The 21,936-nt window shown below is 39.0% G+C and overlaps 6 protein-coding genes across 6 annotated transcripts; 2 read left to right on the top strand and 4 right to left on the bottom strand.

The window, feature by feature from the left end:
* Positions 1-14: 14 nt before the first annotated feature.
* On the bottom strand, positions 15-3,239 carry LOC137737051 (UPF0664 stress-induced protein C29B12.11c). Its single transcript, XM_068476402.2, has 5 exons — positions 2,248-3,239; positions 1,846-1,957; positions 677-748; positions 365-582; positions 15-274 (listed from the first exon to the last, which is right to left on the bottom strand). Exons 1-5 carry the CDS (start codon positions 2,355-2,357, stop codon positions 172-174), a joined length of 615 nt encoding a protein of 204 aa, XP_068332503.2. The 5' UTR covers positions 2,358-3,239; the 3' UTR covers positions 15-171.
* Positions 3,240-4,015: 776 nt separating this feature from the next.
* Positions 4,016-5,948, top strand: LOC137736501 (cullin-1). Its single transcript, XM_068475764.2, has 2 exons — positions 4,016-4,150; positions 4,778-5,948. The coding sequence occupies exon 2, from the start codon at positions 4,811-4,813 to the stop codon at positions 5,717-5,719; it is 909 nt and encodes a 302-aa protein (XP_068331865.2). The 5' UTR covers positions 4,016-4,150; positions 4,778-4,810; the 3' UTR covers positions 5,720-5,948.
* A 446-nt stretch (positions 5,949-6,394) lies between these two features.
* Positions 6,395-9,956, bottom strand: LOC137736431 (cation/H(+) antiporter 19-like). The gene is made up of 3 exons (XM_068475698.2): positions 9,513-9,956; positions 8,358-9,359; positions 6,395-7,832 (listed from the first exon to the last, which is right to left on the bottom strand). The coding sequence occupies exons 1-3, from the start codon at positions 9,699-9,701 to the stop codon at positions 6,567-6,569; spliced, it is 2,457 nt and encodes an 818-aa protein (XP_068331799.2). The 5' UTR covers positions 9,702-9,956; the 3' UTR covers positions 6,395-6,566.
* A 258-nt stretch (positions 9,957-10,214) lies between these two features.
* On the bottom strand, positions 10,215-13,287 carry LOC137737532 (large ribosomal subunit protein uL18c). Its single transcript, XM_088682845.1, has 4 exons — positions 13,152-13,287; positions 11,684-11,997; positions 10,892-11,053; positions 10,215-10,571 (listed from the first exon to the last, which is right to left on the bottom strand). The coding sequence occupies exons 2-4, from the start codon at positions 11,858-11,860 to the stop codon at positions 10,422-10,424; spliced, it is 489 nt and encodes a 162-aa protein (XP_088538971.1). The 5' UTR covers positions 11,861-11,997; positions 13,152-13,287; the 3' UTR covers positions 10,215-10,421.
* LOC137738201 (rhomboid-like protein 14, mitochondrial) lies at positions 12,946-15,939 on the bottom strand. The gene is made up of 5 exons (XM_068477832.2): positions 15,561-15,939; positions 14,189-15,131; positions 13,916-14,037; positions 13,602-13,777; positions 12,946-13,508 (listed from the first exon to the last, which is right to left on the bottom strand). Exons 1-2 carry the CDS (start codon positions 15,771-15,773, stop codon positions 14,346-14,348), a joined length of 999 nt encoding a protein of 332 aa, XP_068333933.2. The 5' UTR covers positions 15,774-15,939; the 3' UTR covers positions 12,946-13,508; positions 13,602-13,777; positions 13,916-14,037; positions 14,189-14,345.
* Positions 15,940-19,410: 3,471 nt separating this feature from the next.
* Positions 19,411-21,821, top strand: LOC137738272 (F-box/kelch-repeat protein At1g16250). Its single transcript, XM_068477900.2, has 4 exons — positions 19,411-19,579; positions 19,695-19,787; positions 20,077-20,652; positions 21,027-21,821. Coding segments are annotated over exons 2-4 (1,152 nt in total). The 5' UTR covers positions 19,411-19,579; positions 19,695-19,785; the 3' UTR covers positions 21,601-21,821.
* The last annotated feature ends 115 nt before the right edge of the window (positions 21,822-21,936 follow it).

The following is a 21,936-nucleotide window of genomic DNA, read 5'->3' as shown; positions in this document are numbered from 1 at the left end:
CAGGAATTACGAGCTCCAGAAAAATGTAATCCATCCATAGCGAAGATTCAACGGATTCTTTACTCACAATAGATATCTCAGTAATATACAGGTAGAAACAGTCTTCTTAAAACAGCACACTTTTATGGGTTCTTAAAACATGTAATTTTATTCAAATATATCATACTACATTTAATGTGCGGCGGACTGTGCCTGGTATGTACGGCGCCTCAGCTGAGACTCTGGAGTGGGCTGCTGCAAGAAGATCCTCGTTGGATCGTTGGGATCAACATACCTGCAAAATTTGGAAATCATAGTTAAACCTGTGATCCTTCTATTCAGCCACTTGACTACAAGCATAAAACAGCGAAATATGTTCACTTACGCATGTCTCATCATCTCATCAACAGGAGTTTGTGCTGCTTGCAAAGGATCCACACGAGGCTGTGACTCAGCGTTGGGGTGTTGATACTGATTACATTGTCTCACTGAGGAGATCAAGTTGAAAAAGAGTGGAACGAACGTCCCACAACCCCCTTCCTTGAACAAAATCTTGAATGAGTGAGTCGAATAAAGAGCCCCATGATGACCTTCTGGAACCACCTGAAATTAGTCATCAAGACCGATAAGATCTCCAAAATCAGAAAAGGGGATATAGGATGGACAATAATTGAAATCCTCTAACCCATATACTTACAGGCTCCACCTGACCAGCAATGTTGTTGCAGAAGAAAATTGGTTGATTAAACTTTTCACCATGGACATAAAGCTGAAAAATGGATGAATCCAAAGGTCAGCAAGATGCAAATAATAGACACAAAAGAAACACAGAAAGAGACATAAACTATGCGCGAAAACTGCATGAAGACAAAAGGCCGATCGTCACGTAAAAAATGCTTTTAAGCCTTACACACATGATAACAGTAGCACAACCTAAGTCCCTAGAAATATACACCAGTGAGCGACTGAAATCCAGCTACTGTTGGATATTAGGTTATTACTGATGTGGGACTATGACGGTTGACATTGAATATTAGGGGGGGCAATCATGTCTGACTGTAGGTTTATGACGAATTTGTGACATAAAAGGTTGATTAAATATGTTACAATTTCAAATTTATTAGTTCATAGTCTTGGTTAGAAAATGGCAATGAGAGATGCAAGAATTTAAAATCAGGATTCTACTGTCCTACCTAAGATCCAGTAGAGGGCCCTCGGATCAATCATAAGATCATACCAAGGATTTAGAAACAACTTAAGATGAGCTCCTGATTGACATCAAATCAAGTATTTGAAATTGGGTGAGTGAATTAGAAAGAGGCTCACAAATGGCGCGGTGAGCTTTTGGGCACACGGAAAAGGGGGAATGGATGGAGAGTGCTTCTCAGCTAGGCTTTCAGTGGGTTTTACCCTTTTGTGGAACGTTTTTTATTCTTCCAACAAAGTCTCAGACTCTCAATGTAGCTCAAAAAAGGGAAACAGACTAAGAACTCAGCAAGCTAAACACGCAAAAAGCAATATATTTGTTTGGTCACTCGTTGTTTCGGACTTGATATAAACATGAAAAGAGGCTTACACGGTTATAATCAACAAATATAAAGTGCTATAACCTCCGTTTGAGACAGGTAGACCGTTGAAAGAATTCCTATTCTTATGTACCTGATTATATTTCTGTGTACATTCTATAGTTCCATGTTAGTATTAGTCTGGCAGTTCCAAATCCTACTTCTTGCTCCGGAATGTTAACAAATAAAAATTCAAGGCTTCACAAATTTGATACACACTAACAAAGTGAACTTGTGCAAGAAAACCGCAAAAGAACGACGAAAGGAAAGCAATTTAGAAGTAAGAGCAAGTATAACATACCATGGGCATATCAAAAGCAGTAAAGCTCCCACCAGGCTTGTTGGAAACAAAGACCATCCTTATATTTGACAAGTAGATTGTTCCTTTTGCTTTCAGACGACCACCATCAGATCTGCAAGTTAAAAGCCAAATGCTCAATTCAGAACCCAATTCCAATTTCTTCAACCACATTTCGAATTAGAATAAAATTTTCACTCAGCAGTTTATACACTGCTGCAATCTTTCTCCAACAACTCCATGAAATCGAAAAAAAGATTCAATCAGCCATCAATTCATCAAATCAAAATTCCAATCAAAACCCAATCGAGAACGATGAAGATTGAATGATTTAATGGGCAGAAAGAATTAACCGATCAATATTAACAGAATCAAATTCAATCAGAATTGAAAGAGAATACGAACCCGGGAATCTTATCGACCTCGAACTCGACGCCGTCTCTGGCCAAGACGAACATCTCGTTCACAAAAGGAACCGGCATGCCGTTCGGGAACAGTTGAGGATTCACAGCCATCTCTGTTTCTCTCTCTCTAGATTTCTCGGTTTCTTTCTTCTTCTTTCTCTGCCACCTCCGGTGTACCGCCACAGAGGGATGGATCAATTTAACCGCGTCGCTCTGGCTTCCTACGGTGCGGGAATTTACCGAATCGGACACGCTCTCCAGCACCCACCCGCTTTCCGCAACCCTTTTTTTATTTTTTTTTTGGTCGAAGGGAATTTTTATAACAAAGTCCAGATGGACAAATTACAAAGACTCCGGTAATACCGAGAAATAAAACAGTAAAAATAAATAAAAGATAATACAGATAGAACGTCACATACGCACATAATGCATGAGTAAATGTTCCTATCTATATCAAAAATAAAGAATTACATATGAGTTCAAAAGCTAAGGCCCAATTGTAGAGGCCCAAAAGTAACCATACTAGAAAACCTAAAAATCCTAAACAGATCTTCGCCGGCTGCGTATGCGGCCGAATCGATGAAGACACCACCGCAAGATGCATGACTCGAACCCATCGTAGTCACTATGTCGGGGAAAAAGTGCCAAATCTTCAAATCTAATGAAACCACACCAAATACTGAACGCCACGTTTCTAGCCCTCAGTCGATACCAAGCACACAAAGGGCATCTAAATGCCCAGAACCAAGCTGTAATAAAAAAGGTTAGGTGGTGTAAACACCATTCTGAATAGATACTAGACCCTTGTAGGGATGACAACATATAGTTGTCTTTGACCGGGGAGAAGTGCAAAGGAAGCACCAAGCAAGTGGTGAGGTGAGATCCACCAAATTTGGAATTTGATTCGAAATTTTGGATGATCTTGAACCCAGGGCCCCAAATCATAACCCAAAGGGATTGCCATGAGACATGGGCAAACAACCCGGAGATCACACTCCATCCACACCAACCTTTATTTTTACATTTTCGGGAATTTCAGCACACGTCCTTGAATTATAGATCTTATTGATTTTGACCCCTCTCATTTTTTAAAAATTTTTTCTTAAACTTTTAATTTATGTCACAGTCCCCATATTGGTACAAAATATCGTCAGATGAATAATTTGAAAAACATCAATGTTAAAATTTAACAAAAGTGCATGAGAGGTAAAGATGATTGTATGATTAACAAATGGGTAGTGTTATTCGCATGCTCACTTTTACTTCTCATACATTTTTTTCAAATTTCAATCGTTGGATGAATTAATTAAAGAAGATCAAAGCTAAAATTTAACAAGAGTGCATGAGAGATAAAATATGAGTGTATGAATATCATTTTCCTTAACAAAATTGTCTACATACTCATTAGCACGAGTTAAAAGTTAAGACCAATCGAGGAAATCATATCGGAAAACAATTATCATTTTCTATGATTACATGTTCGATTGCACAATGAGCTATCACTTATTATAAATAACAAAAATATAACTAAATTATAATATTAAATGACAAATGTAAGTGGGTGGGCCTTGAAATCTTTAAAATCTGTATTTTTCAAATTTCCAATTTTGCACCAAAACCAATTTACCTCCAACATTTATCCCAATAAAGTTGTTGCCCTTTTTCAGAAAAAAAAAATCGGAAAAAGCAGAGCGATATACGTGCCTATAGTGATTTTCTTCACCAGATCTTTCGCAGAATTCCTTGGGAGTATAATATAATATATATATATATATATATATATATATTATATTATATGTAGCTTTCCCATTGGGACTAACTGGGCATACGATCGTATCAGAGCCAGAAACACAGAAACAAAGCAAAGGAGGTTTTCACCTTCACTAGGGCCACAAGTTTAAAAGGTAAATTCCATCTTCTTCTTCTTCTATTTTTATTTACTTTTTCTTTTTTTGAATAATTTATTCGTTATAAATCAACCATCAAATAGTTTAACATTTCGATTGAATGCTGGTATTTGTTCATATTCCAAACGGCATGTTGAGAATTATTAGAAATCGGAGGTAGTCTTCGATTTGATTGGGGTTTCAAACTTGGGTGCAAGAGGATTATAATAAATTCATCTAATCTATTGGATTTGGAGATTCACATCTAACTTGACTAAATTCACGTCTACTCTTACTTTTATATAGAATAATTCACTACTAATTACACTTGTAGTGTCTCCCAATTTGAATCTCTATCACCTCACAAAAAGGTCTCGATGTAATTTGAAGTAGAACTATTCCTACGGTGCATAGACACAGTGGTATCCCCTCGTATCCTCTGTGGTGTCGTGTCGCATCCTGGTGTCTTATTGTATTCCCTTGCGGTCATACAACAATTCTTCTTGTTAATTTGACGTGTTGCGTCATATCTCTGTATTTGTATCCATACATTGTAGAATTCTTCTAATTATGTTGTATTCTTCGACAAAGTTAACTAGTTTAATGTGTTAATTATTGTGTGGTTGATATGTGTTTTCATTACAGTTTGGAGGATATTGGGTATCTCCATTTACAACAATGGAAGGCAGAATACCAGTTATTAATTGGGGCCAAGGATGGAACTACATCCAGGGGAGGATTACGAAACTAATTAGGGTAATTACAGAAGGGTTACCGGAGAATCATATCGATGCAGAAGAATGCATGGCTGCTTATACCATGATCTATAACTTGTGTGTTCAAAAACCTCCTTATGACTATTCTCCTAATCTTTACGAAAAATATCGGGAGACATTCGAGGAATACCTTACTTCAATGGTGCTGCCAGTTCTAAGAGAGAGGCCAGATGAGTTTTTGCTGCATGAGTTTGTCAAACGTTGGGAAAACCACAAAGTCATCGTTAGGTGGCTGTCGCACTTGTTTATCTATCTTGATCGTTACTACATTGAGCGGAGATCACTTCCTGGGCTGAAAGAAGTTGCACTTAACTGTTTCCGCGACTTGGTTTACCTCCAGGTGAATGCGCGCGTGACAGCAGCTGTAATAGGTTTTATTCATAGAGAACGCGAGGGAGCGCAAATTGACAGAGCGCTGCTGAAGAATGTGATGAATATATTGGTTGAAATCAAGGTGGAGGGAGTGAAGACTGCTTATGAAGTGAACTTTGAAGCACACATGCTGAGAGAAACCGGTGTATACTATTCGCATAAAGCATCGAGTTGGATCATGGAGGATTCTTATAGCGATTACATGTTGAAGGCGGAGGAATGCGTGAGAAGGGAGAGGGAGAGGGTTTCGCATTACCTGCATCCAAGTAGTGAAAATAAGGTGGTGGAGATTGTGAAACATTGCTTGCTGGTGGTTTATGCAACTCAACTGATTGAAAAGAAGCTTTTTTCTGAATCTGTATCTAGTGCTTCGCTTGCTGCTGATTATGTCGAGGAGCTTTCAAGGAAATTTATTGCTAGTGTAACATTGGCACAGTGAGTTTCTGCGGATTTACTGCATGACATGTTAAAATTTTGTTGCTTTTGTTTACCAGTTCAGTTCGAATTTGCTGCGAATTTCGAGCAGCTCTTTAACTACAGGATTTTGAAAGGATGGGGTTTTCTTCTGCTTAATTTGTTTTGGGACATGCATGCTTTTGTATTCAAGCATCAAGTTTTAGGTAAAACTAATTAAATTTCATACAAGCATAATGCTGTTTATGTTAAAAGTTCTGTTTGCCATACTTGGTTGGTTGTGTTGTCTCTTGTTGAATTTGCAGGGCACTCTTCAATCATCTGTAGCAGATTTTTTTATTGGCATCTCCAACGACTATCAACTGAACATGGTGTAGGCCAGGTTCATAGTCGTTGGAGATTGCACCAAACCTTTTTCCTATACACTGAACTTGATTGTTCAAGCAGATATAGATAATCTATATCTCTTTTTGTAGAGATTGTTAATATTGCCTAGATGATTGTCCAAACATTATGATGGTTCAATCGAATCTTGAAGAACAAATTAAATTAGACATCGTTTAATCGTTCATATATATATATATATATATATATATATGTATAGAACAAATCAACTGTTTTTTGAAATGAATGAATCAATTAAGGAAGTAAATAATTTGATAACAAATACAAGTAATTAAGCTTTGACTAGTGTAGATGCTACAGAATATAGATTATTTCCTAATTGAATATATAATCAAGGATTAGAAAGGCTAATAAGGTTCTTATTCCTGCAGTATCCTAATTAGTATCACCAAATTATATATTTCTATACCTTTATAGATGGATTAATTAATTAATTAATCATCTCTCGCACAATTAAAAGCAAACGATCAAGTTATTGGTGTATCCGGCGCCTCACAATCAGCTTCCTCCACCACAAGCGGCTGCGACGCCGTGGGATTGTACTGTTGAAGCACCATTACCGATGCCGTAGATGAAAAGTCCGACGATGCCAAGAAGCTCCCCACCGGCCCCAACTCCGCGCAGTCGCTCGAACTGTCCACCAACGGCGCCGTCGGAGGCATTCTCCCCACGATAAACAAATTGACATTTTTAGCCATCGATTTCAACACGACACAGATCTCCGCCTTGCTGTCCACCACCTTCTCCTCGTACAACATCGACGGCTCCCCCCCGCCCTCCTTATTCCCACTATTCTTCCTCACATTCATATACTCCGCCAAAAGCGACTCGTCGTCCTCCTTGTCGCCGCCCCGGCCGCAGTCTTCCTCTTCCAAAATCTTCTTGTTGTTGTCGGAAGTAATCCCGACCAATTTCGCGCCAAATCTCAATGTCTTCCCTTCTGGGGCCACAAACCGAATCAATGTCATCACAATCCCCGGATGCTCCACCAGCCTCATTCCGTAAGCCAACGCCTCCCTGTCGTCCCGCCCTCCGAAAAACGCAACCACAATATTATACGATACATCGCTGGCCGAGACCTGGGCTGTCCCGCCAAGACCCCTGTCCACCAAAATCCCAACCGAACAGGGAGCGTGTTTGAGCACCCGCTCGTTGACCGAGCGAAGTGCGTTTCCTAAAGACTCCATGGTGCCGTCGAGCCTCTGGTGTTTGTGAAACGGGAGTAAAATCACGGCGGCGTTCTTTTGGTGGGCGCTGGCGCAGATGTCCTCGTGAATGTCGTTGAGAGAGGAGATGGCGGTCATGGGGCGGACCTTGACGGAGCTGAGCTGCTCGTAGGCCTCGAATGCAATGACCATTTGGTCCTTGTTGTTTTCGTTGGTTTTTTTGTTCCAGAAGGGGAGGCCGTTGTGGCGGGCCTTGTGGACCATGGAGATGGCGGAGGAGCGCTCCGAAAGCTCCATGAGGTGCATGGCGTAGACGGTGAGGCGGCCGCGCTTGCGGGTCCCCCGGGAGGACTCGATGAGGTTGATCATGGTGGGGATGTTGCGGGTGCTGTGGAAGCAGGCCAGCATTCGGAGCTCCGTGTCGGGGTTCTTGCGGAAGACGCTGCGGTGCTTGTAGGGGGCGCCTCGGCGGGCTGGCTTGTAGATGGCCACCACTAGTGGGGTGGTGATGAAGGTGGTGAATAATGCCATTAGGACGAATATGGCGAAGGTTTGGTCGTTCAGCACCTGACATGGTTGAAAATTCAAACTCGAATAGTCAATTGTACATTTTCTATCTAGTGACCAGGATGTGTGTGTGACATTACTGATGACCACCGTAACGTGAAGTTAACGGTAATATTAGGCAGTTTAAATTTTGTAAATAAAAAAACATGAAAGTCTACTTAGTCTCCTTCTTCAAGTAACAATATTTGGCAATGGTAAATTGATTTCTTCACGAAAAAAGTTGTAAGTTCAGTAGGTGAACAAACTTGATGTGTGTTGTAAGTATATATACTAATACGTCATTGATGAACAAACTCGATATGTGTAATATTACTCATATTAAAAATCATATTAGACACAAAAAAATAAAAACAATTTATTAATATTTAAGGAAACCTTCACATTTTGTTCCTCAATACTTGATCAAAATCATTAGCATCGTGAATGAATCATTTATTTTGTTGCTTAATTAGAGGTGAATGTGTACTAAAAACCAAACTTTTGAGAGCAATTTAGAGTGACATATGGAGGTCACAAGAAATTAACCTTTCTATCCTTGCCAATGTTGAGGACGATGAGCTCCACCAACCCCTTGGTGTTCATCAGAAACCCAAGCGCCAACGCCTCCCTGAACGGCACCTTACACGCCATCGACAAACTCACCGTCCCCACTATCTTCCCGAAAGTCGCGGTGAATATAACCAGCAGCAGCAGCGCCCACGACTGCCCGCCGCTGATGGTCGCCACGTTGGTCTTCAGCCCGCTCGACACGAAATACAGCGGCAAGAAAAGCCCCGACACCAGATCCTCTAGCTTCTCTATCAGCACCCCGGCGAACGGCCCGTCCTTCGGCACTATTATCCCCACCACGAACGCGCCGAACAGTGCGTGGATCCCAATCACGTCCGTCACGAAGCTCGCCGCCAGGACGAGGGACAACGTGATGCATATGTAGAGCTCCTTCACCGGCTCGCCATCGGGTGACCGCCTCGCCATCATGGCGAGGAGCGGTCTTAGGGCGAAGATGCAGAAGCCGACGAAGCCGGCCCCGGAGAGTAGGACCCACACGGAGACGAGAGGGGAGGTGTTTGTGCCGGTGAGGGCGATAGCGAGGGCGAGGAGGATCCAGGCGGCGACGTCGTTCACAGCGGCGGCCGACATGGCAATGCGGCCGACGTCGGTGGTGAGGAGCTTCAGCTCGGCGAGGATGCGGGCGAGGACGGGGAAGGCGGTGATGGAGAGGGCGACGCCGATGAAAACGAGGAAGGGGCCTTGGCTGACGCCTTTGGAGACAGTGGCGCGGAGGGCGAAGGAGGTAAAGACGCCAAGGACGAAAGGGAGAGTGATTCCTGCGACGGCGATGCCTAGGGATTTCTTGCCGGTGCGTCGAATGGCGCGGATGTCGAGTTCAAGGCCGACAAGGAACAAGAAGAAGAGGAGTCCAATGTTTGCCACGGTGTCCAGAACGGTCATGGCTTTTGCCGGGAACACGGTGTGTAGAAACTTCTGGCTTCTCCCCAATGCCGACGGTCCAAGCAATATCCCTCCCTACAATTATATGTGCATGCATGCAGAATTAATATATTTTGTGTTACCAAAGCGAAACAGAAATGTTCTCTTATCAAACAATCTGAAACGTAAAATAATAATGTCGCTAAATCATGAATTTGAATCGTTGATCAGGTTAACGAAAGGACTTACAATGACTTCGGCTATGACTCGAGGTTGCCGGAGAGGTCTAAGAAGGAATGCAAGTGTTCTGGTGAAAACAACGACCAAGACAATCTGGAGAATGAGTAAGGGAAGAGCAAAATCTAGGGGATTTTCGCCTTGAAAGGATCCATTGGATGTTGCCTTCATGGGGGCAACCAGCGGTGGCGGCGGAACCATCTTCAGATCGATTGAATTGATCAGAGATTTAATAGATCACTACACACACCATGGATCCGCCAGCCACCCCAACACACCAATGTGTAAAAACCAATTGACGAAGAAATGAACCGACTCAATTCTCCTTTTCTTTTGACACGATGAAGAGAATCTCAGGAGGCTAATGATCTCCGTCGGTTGATCTCTGCGTGTGTGCAACTGCAATTTGGTTTGATTCGGAACGGACTCTGGAGAGGGAACAAAAGAAGCTAGCACAGCAAAGGGAAGAGAAAACCGATACAAATGAAACCAACATGCTAATTATAGCAAATGAAACACGTTGAACGCTTTCTTTGCTTGGGAGTTAAGTGCCTGATGATTCCTCCTTCCCCTCCTACATGTGGTTATGGTTGGTTAGAAAAATAATTTCAACCTGAATTTATGACGACTCCGGTCTCAAATGACCAAATAAACCTCAAATTTGAATGCAATGCCCTAACGAGCCAATAATCGAGATATAAACTGATCACCACATATCAGAATTTCATCTCCGATGCGTATAATTTTCGGAGAGACGAACTCCATTGGAAAGAAAATTGACAGCATATCCATGTCAAATGTCTAATTAACTAGGAAAAAGCAACTCTGCTTACACATTGATACATCCTTCCATCCAAATCTTTTACAAAAACTACAAAAGGGGGTACGACGATCCAGTATAGAATTAAGTCTTTCGTGATCTTAGAACTGAAGGCCGTGTTCTCTGGCTGCATCAGCAAGGGCTTGCACACGTCCATGATATGGGTATCCACCGCGGTCAAAGGCCACCTTTGAGATCCCTTTCTCCAAACAAGACTTTGCAATGACTTCTCCTACCTTCTTTGCTACTTCCTGATGCCACAAAGCTTGAATCGATCAGAATTTTTATTTAACACACATCAAAGCTAAGGCAACAAGGTTGAGAAACCGAGCGATCAAAATCTACCCTGAACAATAAGAGTTTTTTTCCAACTGCTAAGTTTATTACTATTATCCGTAATGAATTCATCTACTGTAAGTTCATTAAAACACGCGCGACAGAAGGAGCTTGCAGATTGATGAAAACATAGAATAGAAAACATATATATTGTTCATTTCCGCAGTTTTCAGATTAATGAAACACATGGCCCGGAGCAATATTTAACATGTTTAAGCGATATGTGTGAACTTACAACGGTAGGACCAGAAGTGTAGTCAAATTCTTCGGAGATGGGTTTCTGCATTGTTGAAGCCGAAGCAAGTGTGTGCATCTTGGTGTCATCAATCACTTGGACATAGATATGCTTGTGGGAGCGGAAGACAGCTAATCTTGGCCTTTCGGGAGTCCCTTCAACCTGAGAACAAAACAGATGCGCCATCCATAACCACAACCAGTAAAGCAAACAAATGTCCGCAATATAACTCATTTCGTAAAATTCACAATCATAATTTGGTGAGTGCAGATAATAAACTCGTAGAACTAAGGGTCCGTTGAGAACGCATCAATGTCACTAATAAGAACGCAATTAAAGCTTCAAAATTTCAAGTGTCAACCGAAGACCATAGGCTCAAGAGGATTTGGGAAACTTGTCCAATTCTTCTACTTCACCAATGTACCATAACAATCCAAATAAAGCTTCAGAATTCTTGTGCCGAAAAGAAAAAGGCTTCGAAATTCGTTATCTTGAAACTAGAACAGGCTAACCAGTTCAACTATATGTAGAATGAGAGTGTCTAACACATGAAATTGAAGACACCCATCTTCCGGTTCTTGAGAAGCTAAACTCCAGCAATACTTATTTGGTCTAAAGGCGAAGAACACATTACTCAGAAGCTGACAAGAAACGGCTTCTGGGTTGCAAGGGAAGAAGATAAGGGGCAATTCAGAGCATATAATCTCAAGGGAGAAACAATTGGGTTGAAAGCAAAGAAATCAAATTGCAGAATTGTATATGCGTATATAGAGAGAGGATTCGTAATGGTACCTTCTTTCTGATACGGGTATGGCGGGCGGTCCTGTCTTCTCTTTTGGTTGTGGCTTTGGCTTCCACGACAAGAGACCGAGACTGAGTCCTTGGGAACGGAGTCGCCGCCACTCCCACGAGCTTAGGACGCAGCCATAGCTGCTGAGAAGACGCTAGGAAAGATAGCGAAGCTGGCATTGTATCTTTCCGTCTCTCTATCTTCGTCTCTCAGACTCTCTGTATTTCTAAAGCCCCACTCTGCTATTAGGAACCTTATCCATCCCCCGCCGAGCATTGAACTATACTTGTCTGCCTACTCAGTGTAGGAACTCGCTCTAAAAAAATTTCAAAATTATTTGTTGTGAATTTATAGAATTTCGTGTTTATAATCAGAATCGTTTATATTATAAATTACCATATAAAAATCGCTTATGCAAAGAATTAATTAAAACTAATGTCATTTAGTCATCAAACTATTTATAAATAAATGAACGGTATTGGTAGAAGTATTATGAACCGTCTATGTATTTGCTACAATAAATTGACTAAGCGACCTTAATTTTAATTTAATTTTTTGTAGAGATGATTTTTACAATGTGATTCATAGTATAAACGGTTATAACCATAAACACAAAGTTCTGCAATCAAAGTACCAAGAATTTTGAGTAGGAGTTGCTACTCATTTTGAGTAGCCAAGTATTGTTCCCCAAAATTACCCACTGTTTTTCTTTTGAGTTGGTTGACACTTTTTACTTCTCACACATTTTTTTTTACTTTCCACATATTATTCTTAATTTACATCTGTCGAATCGAATGAATTAGAGATAAAAAAGATGGAATTTAACACTTTCTCAATTTTCGACCGTCGAATCGAATGAATTGAAGAAGATAAAAAATAAAATTACCAAAAAGTGTGTGGAGGTAAAATTGGGTGTCTAGACAACACCACCTTTCTTTTTTCTATTTTATTTCAAATAAAAATTTGCCAAAGGGGTTTTATTCCCATCAGCCAAATTACTTAAATTATGCTTTGAAGGTGTGATTTTAATTTATAATTAAAAATAATAATCTTTTAAGGAAGTGTAATTTCATTTTTTTTTTTTTTTTGTTTGTTTGTCAGGTAATTCCCTCAATTTGAGTAATTATTGATTATAGATGTGTATCAATGTATTTTTATCGTTAAAAGATAGTATAATTCAACTTCAATTTCAAAGAGCATTTACTCGTACACTCGCTCAGAATGATTCGACCCCAATATTTGCTTGTATCAAAGAAACAATGTGTTTATTGTTTACCAACAATAAGAGGCAAAGCTTGGCTTAAATTATAAAAAATAACTTGCTTATAGCATTGTGTCCTGCTACAAGGCACGTGCCTTGTCCATCCAGTTGTGATTAACGAATTTTCTCGGTTCATATTTCATAATTAGTACAGTCTGTTTTCTTAATCATCATTTAAAGATTGCAAAAGCGTATATTAAGAAAATTACCAGTCATTTTTCCCCAGGCCAGCGTTGTACTTCACTTGATGTTGAAGAACTTTTGTGAGAAAAATATAAGGTGTTAGTTCTTGTGGCAATTCTAACTCAGGTTTTACAAGCAGGCAAATACCCCTTAATACAGAAGCTCATACGCAGCTCGTACATCATGCACCGGGTGACCTTTTCGGTTTCTTTCCATTATCTTTCCGGCAAGGGAGACTTGTTCCCCCATCACAAAGATGACTGCCTTCCCTATTCCTACAGCACCTCTGGCTGTTCTTCCTACACGTCGCACATACTTGTATCGCGAGGGAAGTTGAAGAGTATAACATGATCCACACTGAAAAGTCAATTCCACGCGATGCTCTGCCAGATATTTCATAAACGTCAACTTGCTGATTACTATATGTAAGCAAAGTTCAGTACAGGAAATGATGCAGAAAGCAATAGAAGTACTACCTATCAGTGCAAACCAAAAACTGTGAGACTTCCTCTGAATTAGTGTTGGTGAACTCCTCCATATTTGCGAGCCTTGATCCTTGAGCCAACGCAGAGTGGAATGGTAGAACTCAAAAGCGAGTTCCACTTCTGTCAAAACGCGTTAATATATTCTCAACTTTTCTGCATGTCTCAATCTGCATATTGGAAAGGAAAAGCTAACTTGAGTTGAACTTTATGAAGTGACTTGAGAAGAAATTTAATTCCATATTCAAAGAAAGGAAAAAGTCAGTGGTAAGCCACTCGAAAGTCAAAAGGGAAAGGTTCAACCTTACCTTGTTACAGAAAATAATCGGTTTGGGAACTAGACTTCCCTCCACAAGCTGCAGAAGAGCAGATTTCTTATTTGAGAATGCCTTCTTTGGAGATCTTTCACTTCCATCATCTCCACTGCAATCTACAAGCACCGGACATCAATTGTGATTATCAAAATCCATCATTTTGGAGTAAGGTAAAGCTCTTCAGTTCTAATAAAAAGAATTTGATGTGAAGTTAGGGAAAAAATTTGATCAAAAGTGAAACTAATAATGCGGCAACAATAAGAATACCTTTTCTCCAACAATAAGAATACCCTTTTCTGCAATCCACACGCCCCACTCGCCCACTCGCACACTCGCCAACTCGGGAAGAGGGGCAGAAGAGGTACTTGAATTTACATGCCCTGCATTGCCAACACCATCTGTAACAAGCCTCATGAGTCCCCTATCATCTACTAAATCTTTCCAACCTCCGCCGTCTTAACTCTTCCAAAGTAAGGTGACCAGAATAATGTGGTGACTGAGGTGAACCCATGCCACTGCCATAGCCATCCCCTCTCCTATTTGTCGAACACATTTCACATACATCTAGCCAAGCAGAATTCTCATGCGTACAAGCATGGCACCTCCAGAAACCAGATACAGACATTCCTCTCTGACTCCAACCAACAGGTCCTCTACCGGATACTTGCCTCCGCGGAAACAAGCGCTGTAAAAACCTCAGAGGCCATTTCAGCACACCAAAAACACCTCTGAAGATAGCAGTAAGTGGGTCTGAACCATTATACGAACCCCTCAGCCAGACATACACAAGACCGGCAAGTATTCCACTCAAATGGCCAACAAAAGAGACACCAGGTACCAGCATTTGGGCAAGAGCCAATTCTGCCCACGCAGCATAATGAGACGGTATTGGAATTCCATACACATAACTGTTCTCAGTCTGTGAGTTGAGCACGACCTTCATGGCAAAGAGAACCCCAGAAAACCCAACAGAGTATTCAGAGTAGAAAGACCAGTCATAGTCAAAGAACAATAGTAGGGACTTGGAAATCAGCAGTGACATTCCTTGGGACATACCCAGCAGGACAGCAACCATGGATGCAAATTCAGCACTATCCATTGAAGATTCTAACGGAATCCCCTTCCATAACAGGGAGAGCATGTTGTAAACCAAGTGAGACTCTCCGGCGTGGAAGAACGGCGACAAGAAGAACCGCTTCAAGTCCCCATACTGTTCAAACCAAATTCAGAAAAAAACGCTCACCACATTATATAGATAATGAACCCATTAAAACCCAATTGACATATGAAACCAAAACAAGAAAAAGGTTGTAGCTTGCGATAAATTCTAACAGAAAAAAAATAATATTTACATGGAAGGGACCGAAATTAGCACATTACAAAAAATTTGGGGTTTTTCATAACTTAGAAATTGGAATAATAAACTGGAAAAAGCAACAAATATGGGTTATTATTTACATTGTTCATAAAAAAGTAAAAATAAATAAATAAAAAAAATCAGTTGTAGCAAAATATAACCCAAAAAATAATAATAAAAAAATAAAATTCACAAGATTATTGCATACATGGAATTACAAAAAGGGGCAAAATTAAAACTTTACAATAACTTGGGGTTTTTGAGTAAGAAACGAGAAATTACCTTAAGGATGAGGTGGGGATTGAACCTGACTTCTTCAATGGAAGGAAGAATGGGGTCAATAAAATCCGGGCGTAAGTAGATAAGAGAGTTGGCGGCAATAAGTCCGGCGGTGATGGGTGGTTTCCGGTCGAGCCTGTAATACTCACTGAAGGTGTGAAGTGCCAGCAGCGGCAACATTCCGTTCGATCGCGGCCTTCGAATTCCTCTCACCATTTTTGAGCTTCGAACTGCGTTGGATTGGTTGATCTTCGAGCGCAACGGCCTTCTCTGTCGAATCGATTTGGCTTCTTGGTTAGTACGAAAAGGACCTTCCAAAGTCCAAGATGCTTCGGCTTCGCGGTTACAATTTTATCTGTTCTGTGACTTTCTTTTGTACGACTCTGAGCACGTGACTTGCGCGTGCATGAAAGGCATCAGTTACGTAAGTTTCGTGGTTTATACATGAGTAAACTCTAGTAATAGTCCGTTAATTTTAATTTAATTATAACAATGATCTTTTAATTAAAATTTTATTATCATTGATCCCTTAACTCATCAAAACGTGCAGTTATGGTCTCTCAATTAAAAATTCATTATCAATCATCTTTCAACTTTAATCAAACTGGAGAAAATGTTCCTTAACTTTAACCCAATTCGAGCAATGGTCCCTCAACTCTAACCCAATTGTAGCAATGGTCCTTCCAACATAACACCTTTTGACAAAATTCTGACGAAGTTTACGAAAAAAACCATAACTACACGTTTTGATGAGTTGAGGGGCCCTAATTGTAGCAATGATCATTTTAACCTAACTCATTTTGACAAAATTTTGACAAAGTTGATGAAAATGACCATAACTACACATTTTGATGAGTTGAGATACCAATGATAATAAATTTTTAGTTGATCAAGCATTGCTATAATTTACTCTATATCTAAACTACACATTAATGAAAAGCTCATTTGGATGTGTTTTTGAAATGATTAAAAACGTTTTTGATGAAAATGTTTTTAGAACCAATTATTAGCAAAGATGCAAGTAAATCCTGGAAAATCACTTAAAATGTTTCCTGAAAGAAGCACATAACTGATATTTCTTGCAGAAAACACTTTAAGTGTTTTTGAAGCCCAAAAATATTTTCTCTAAAAACGCTTTCAATCATTTTAAAAACACATCCAAACGAGCTCAAACCCTCTTTGTCAACCAAAAGATGATGAAAAAACTTTTTGTTTTCTTCTATCACAATAAAAAAGTTATGAACAGCAATATAATTTCATAAAACAAAATTTTGCTGTGTTTTGTTTAAGCCTCACCTACATATAATTTTATCATCTTTAATTTAAAAAATTAAAAAAAAAACAAACAAATAAACCTTTCTCCTAACTCCCACGTTCTCTCTTACTCTCTTCTTTGATCTCTCTTTCAATTTTAAAAACAAAAGTAAAAAATTTCACACCCTTTATGTTTGAGCACATACTAGTATATATTAAGAAATTGGCTGACCCACAAGATAGCCCATTAACTCGTGATGCAAGGCTTGTGCCTCGTGGCATGCACTGCCAGTTCGACTGCTATTAAAAGGAAAATTTTACGTTGGTCAATCAAATTTAGTAATGTCACATGAACTTATAACCTTCGTTTGATTTATTTGCTTGACTTTCAATTTGATCATCAACTTTCTTACTATTTTTTTTAAGAGAAATGTTTGGCTCTTTAAGATTGAGTAAGAATTCTTCCTCAAAATATTTTGTGACTGATTTACAAAACTTTATACTTATGACAACGATTTATATTATCAACCACTTTGTAAAGAATTTAAAAAAAAATTAATTAAAAGATAAGGTTGTTTAATCAATCAACTATAACAAATAGATAGACTGTTTGTAATGCTATTACTGTATCTTGACCATCTGTTTTATGCTGTACAATGACTAAACGTTCATATTTTATTACGTTTTTGCTAAGTTGATCTCTACATAGTGATTTTTTAATATGAACAATTTTGATTGTAAACACGAAGTTTCGTAAATTAGTCGCAAAGTATCGAAACTCATCCTTGCCGGGTTATTTTTTCTTTTATATAATGGAGTAGATCACCTCAAAACTAACTTAATAAATTACTAGATGCAGGACACACAATATGTGTGATTTAATATTTTAAAAAGAATTAAATTAAATTTATGTAAAAAAATTAATGGAGTGGGGAAGTTAGAAAAAGTGGAAAGAAAAAAAAAGAAGACGTGGGTGGGTGCAAATGAGAGAGACAGTGAGTTTAGGTAATGATACAATGACATGGCTGTGAAGTCCAGAGAAAAATAACAAAAATTTGTTTGTGCAAAATTATTATAATGTTCCTTTTTTTTAATATTTTCTCTTAATTATGTATAATAGGATATAATAATAATTTCATTGATTTTTTTTTTGTTGACAAATAGAATTCTATTAATACGAAGTTTAGATTACAAACTGTTATTTTTCCTTCAAAAAAAAAAAAAGAAAGATTACAAACACTTCAATCCTAGAGACTCTGATGAGACCATCGAAAAAATGAGTTTCCATTTAGTAAATCTTGAAGTAATAGTACTTAAAATTTATATTAGGGTATATTATCAATTTCCCCCCTAAACTTGTGATCCTTGGCCAATTTCCCCCCTGAACTTTAATTTTGGCCAATTTCCCCCCTCAACTCTCATAATTAGTCAATTTCCCCCCTCAACTTTAATTTAGCCAATTTCCCCCCTCAACTCTCAAAATTAGTCAATTTGCACCCTACTGTTAAATTTTTAATTTGATCATAATTAAACAAGTGTGTGTAAGAAACTAAATAAGATGTATGTTAATCATGTTCCTATATCTTTATCCTATTACAAATAGATTAAAATTTAGAATTTTACAATTTATCATAGATAGTATTATTAGTCATAATAAATCAGTATGGAGTAATTTTATTTGATTTTTGACTATACAAAATTGATAACAAAAAGGATTGATGTGTAAATTTTTGTATGTGAATACAATTTTCTTTATAAAAGTGAAAGCTAAGTTCAAGTAAATTGCGGAGAATCGAGCTTTAGTAAAAAAACGGCTAGTCTATTCATAATTTTCGACTCCTTATTAAGAATAACCCATTTTATTGAAATAGGTTTGATCCATGAGTTTAGGATTATTATTTCTTTTTGTTATTATTTCTTCTTCTACATGCTTTAAACCCGATTCATAACTTTTTCTTATAATCAACCCATGTCACATACTAATTGTATTATGTTTTTGTACATTTTACCCTATATTATGCAGGTGAGTTTATGTTAATTTTAGTACTTTGTTGGAAGCTATTAGAAAGATTGAAAATTAAGAAAAGAATAGATGGAAAATTAAAAAAAAATAAAAATTAACAGTAGGGTGCAAATTGACTAATTTTGAGAGTTGAGGGGGGAAATTGGCCAAATTAAAGTTCAGGGGGGGAATTGACTAATTATGAGAGTTGAGGGGGGAAATTGGCCAAAATTAAAGTTCAGGGGGGAAATTGGCCAAAGGTCACAAGTTTAGGGGGGAAATTGATAATATACCCTTTATATTATAATTCTAATCGATAAAGTCGTTCTCCCCAACGTTCCTCTTCCGGTAAACATAAACCAACGTCCCGCCACAAGTTTAACTTTTTAAATTCAATTTTCAAGAAAAGTAGGCACTAGGCAGGCATATATGACCAAAACAAATAAAAAAAGGCATAAAGATATTAAAACGTGTTTTTGTTGGTAGGAATGGGACTACATGATTAATGATTATGTTATGTTTCACAGCAACCAATGAATACTTAGGTTGTCTCTAAAAATAAAAGAGAACCAATTTATCCTCCCATAAAATGAATCTGCGTCTGTGGGATCTTGGTCGTCGTCTTCTTCTTCCCCATCAAGTTCTGAAAGTAAGTGATGAGAGCCACAGAGGATTGGAGCCGCTGAAACTGCAAAAGAAGCTAGCTTGGATTCCATTTTCTACCCAGAATCCAGAAGGCCAAACAATGCATTTACCTGCCATTTTTGTAAGCCTTTTCACCCATTGAATTTTCTTTATTTTATTTTTCTTTTAGTATTTCTCAACTTTTTTGAATTCATCAGAGGGTATTGGGTCTAATCCATTTCCTTTTAATTTTTCAGGTTGGTTTTTTATTTCTGTAGGGGAGTTGCAGGTGCCCATTTCAGATTCATAAGAAAAAGGAACCATTTTGTTTTCTGGATATATTGATTCATGTAAGAAATTGTTTCTCTCAGCTCCCAACTAACATATCAATTTTGTTCAGTAAGAATGCCATGCTTAAAATTTTGTAGAAATGGTGTATGGGTCAATCCGAAATTTTGAATTTTAGCTGATGGATGAACTCTCATACGACTGTTACTTGGTAAATGCAATTGTTGGTTTTGCAAAGAACTGACCTTTATTTTATAGCTCTATATGCATGTAGATTTTTGGTTTTTCGGTTTTTCATTTTTCGTTCTCAAGGATTTGGTTGGTTTAATTTGTCAATCCTTTGGAATATAGGGAATCTCTGCACCAATGTGTTATTCCTGGATTGCCTGATGATTTGGCATTGAGATGCTTGGCAATGGTGTCTCATGGGTACCATGGATTGCTCGAAACTGTCTCCAAGACGTGGAGAGATTTATTGCGCAGCTCGGACTATGCCAACTATAAAGCTAGAGAAGAATGGTGCGGCAACTGGCTGTTTGTACTTACAGAAGGATCTAACAATGAGTGGGTTGCTTATGATTCTGAAGCTGATAGGTGGCATCCTTTGCCAAAGATTCCCACCGTTCATGGTGACCGGAAACACACTGGATTTTCGAGTATTAGTGTCTGCAACCGATTTTTCGTTATTGGAGGGTCCTATGAGCAGAACGATCCACCGGTTCCCCACAAAAAGCCTTTGGTAACAAATGAGGTTATGCTGTTTGATCCGTTTAAGAAACAATGGACCAGTGTGGCAAGCATGATCACACCGCGTACTCATTTTGCATGTAGTGTTGTTTCTGGTAAAATTTACGTTGCTGGGGGCCGCAACTTATCTTGCACCAGAGGGCTTGCTCTTGCCGAGGTTTATGATCCAGTGGCTAATAAGTATGTTCCTATATTTGGCACTTCAAATATGTCTGAGAACTGATGTTACTGTCACTGCTTCTTTCATATTTACATATGGAAAAGTTTTTCATTCTTCATTTCTTGCTATACTATCTTTCGCCGTTTCTTTTTTAGCAAACTACTTCAGTCTTCCTTGAGGTTTGGTAAATTACTGACTTTCCTTATATCTATCTCTACCTCCCTTGTTAGAAGTGAGGCCCGACGGTATTAATAGCAGATAACATAATGTGTTATGTGTGGATGCGTGTTTGTGATAATATTATAGCGAACTGATTCAATTGTGTTTCTTTCTTCTGTTGTCTTTCTTAATCTGGTAATTCTTTACTCGAGTTATAACTGTTTGAAATTTTCAGATGGGAGGAGCTGCCGCCAATGCTTAATCCTCAGATGGACTGCTTAGGTTTATCATACAAAGGCAGATTTCATGTTCTCAGTGACCAAGTAGGCCTGCCGGATCAAAATACCTCCGAGGTTTTTACTCCATCCGAGGGAACATGGTGCACCGTGGAAGACATCTGGCCTTTTTCTAGGGCAATGCAATTTGCAGTTCAGGTGATAGGAGATAATCGAATATATACTGTTGTAGACTGGGGCGAGAGCTTGATTAAAACAAGGGATACTGAAAGGGGAGAGTGGTACAACATAGGCTCAGTTCCATCGGTGATTTTTCGTGATCACCCTCGGCAGCTGGAGGCTTTTGGCTACGGTTTTGCTGCCTTAAGACGCGAACTTTATGTTCTGGGAGGGAAGGCTCTCAAGTGGGAACAATCTGGTGCCGGGAGGTTTGACATTGTGAAGTTGGGTGTGGTGAGGGTTTGCAACCCCTCGGTTAAGCCATTAAAATGGAGGGAAATTAGACCGATGACTGGGTCAGCTCGTGGCACCGTGATAGGGTGTGCATCCATGGAAGAAGAATCTTCATTTTGAACGCGGTAGAACGCGGTAAAGTTGCATGCCGACGCGAAAATCGGTTGATTTTCAGCTGCCTAACTGACTAACTGACAAGAAAAGCCTTGCCGGAAGAATGAAATCAAATTTGCCAAAGGAAGCTGCTTTGGCTTTGATTCTGTAATGCTACAAAACTGTGTGTACCACCAATGTCTTTTGAAACTATATAATTAAATTAAATTGAGATTTATTTTTTAACACATGATTATAAGTCAAAACAAGGTGATTACTGTTGTGAAGTTGAAAACTTTATCAAAACAACACAAGGGAGAGTGACTACTTGAATTCACAATAAAAGTTAGTAAATACTTGAAT

Source organism: Pyrus communis, chromosome 13 (assembly GCF_041283825.1).
Source record: "Pyrus communis isolate YQ-2024b chromosome 13, ASM4128382v1, whole genome shotgun sequence".
In the NCBI taxonomy this organism is placed as follows: Eukaryota; Viridiplantae; Streptophyta; class Magnoliopsida; order Rosales; family Rosaceae; genus Pyrus; species Pyrus communis.
The sequence above is the reverse complement of the archived record's forward strand: the minus strand, read 5'-3'. Positions and strand labels throughout refer to the sequence as shown.

Bases quoted from the DNA above. Each gene is read 5' to 3' on its own strand.
- LOC137738272 (XM_068477900.2), top strand. The intron at 20,653-21,026 runs GTATGTTCCTAT...TGAAATTTTCAG, and splicing joins TATGATCCAGTGGCTAATAA to ATGGGAGGAGCTGCCGCCAA.
- LOC137736501 (XM_068475764.2), top strand. From the start codon at position 4,811: ATGGAAGGCAGAATACCAGTTATTAATTGGGGCCAAGGATGGAACTAC.
- LOC137736431 (XM_068475698.2), bottom strand. From the start codon at position 9,701: ATGGTTCCGCCGCCACCGCTGGTTGCCCCCATGAAGGCAACATCCAAT. The intron at 9,360-9,512 runs GTAAGTCCTTTC...ATATAATTGTAG, and splicing joins GAGTCATAGCCGAAGTCATT to GGAGGGATATTGCTTGGACC. The intron at 7,833-8,357 runs GTTAATTTCTTG...CAACCATGTCAG, and splicing joins ACATTGGCAAGGATAGAAAG to GTGCTGAACGACCAAACCTT.
- LOC137737051 (XM_068476402.2), bottom strand. From the start codon at position 2,357: ATGGCTGTGAATCCTCAACTGTTCCCGAACGGCATGCCGGTTCCTTTT. The intron at 1,958-2,247 runs GTTCGTATTCTC...TTTAACTTGCAG, and splicing joins GAGGTCGATAAGATTCCCGG to ATCTGATGGTGGTCGTCTGA. The intron at 583-676 runs GTAAGTATATGG...GACTAATTTCAG, and splicing joins TTGCTGGTCAGGTGGAGCCT to GTGGTTCCAGAAGGTCATCA.
- LOC137738201 (XM_068477832.2), bottom strand. From the start codon at position 15,773: ATGGTGAGAGGAATTCGAAGGCCGCGATCGAACGGAATGTTGCCGCTG. The intron at 15,132-15,560 runs GTAATTTCTCGT...TGGTTTGAACAG, and splicing joins ATCCCCACCTCATCCTTAAG to TATGGGGACTTGAAGCGGTT.
- LOC137737532 (XM_088682845.1), bottom strand. From the start codon at position 11,860: ATGCCAGCTTCGCTATCTTTCCTAGCGTCTTCTCAGCAGCTATGGCTG. The intron at 11,054-11,683 runs GTACCATTACGA...TTTTGTTCTCAG, and splicing joins ATACCCGTATCAGAAAGAAG to GTTGAAGGGACTCCCGAAAG. The intron at 10,572-10,891 runs GTAAGTTCACAC...TTGTGGCATCAG, and splicing joins ACACTTCTGGTCCTACCGTT to GAAGTAGCAAAGAAGGTAGG.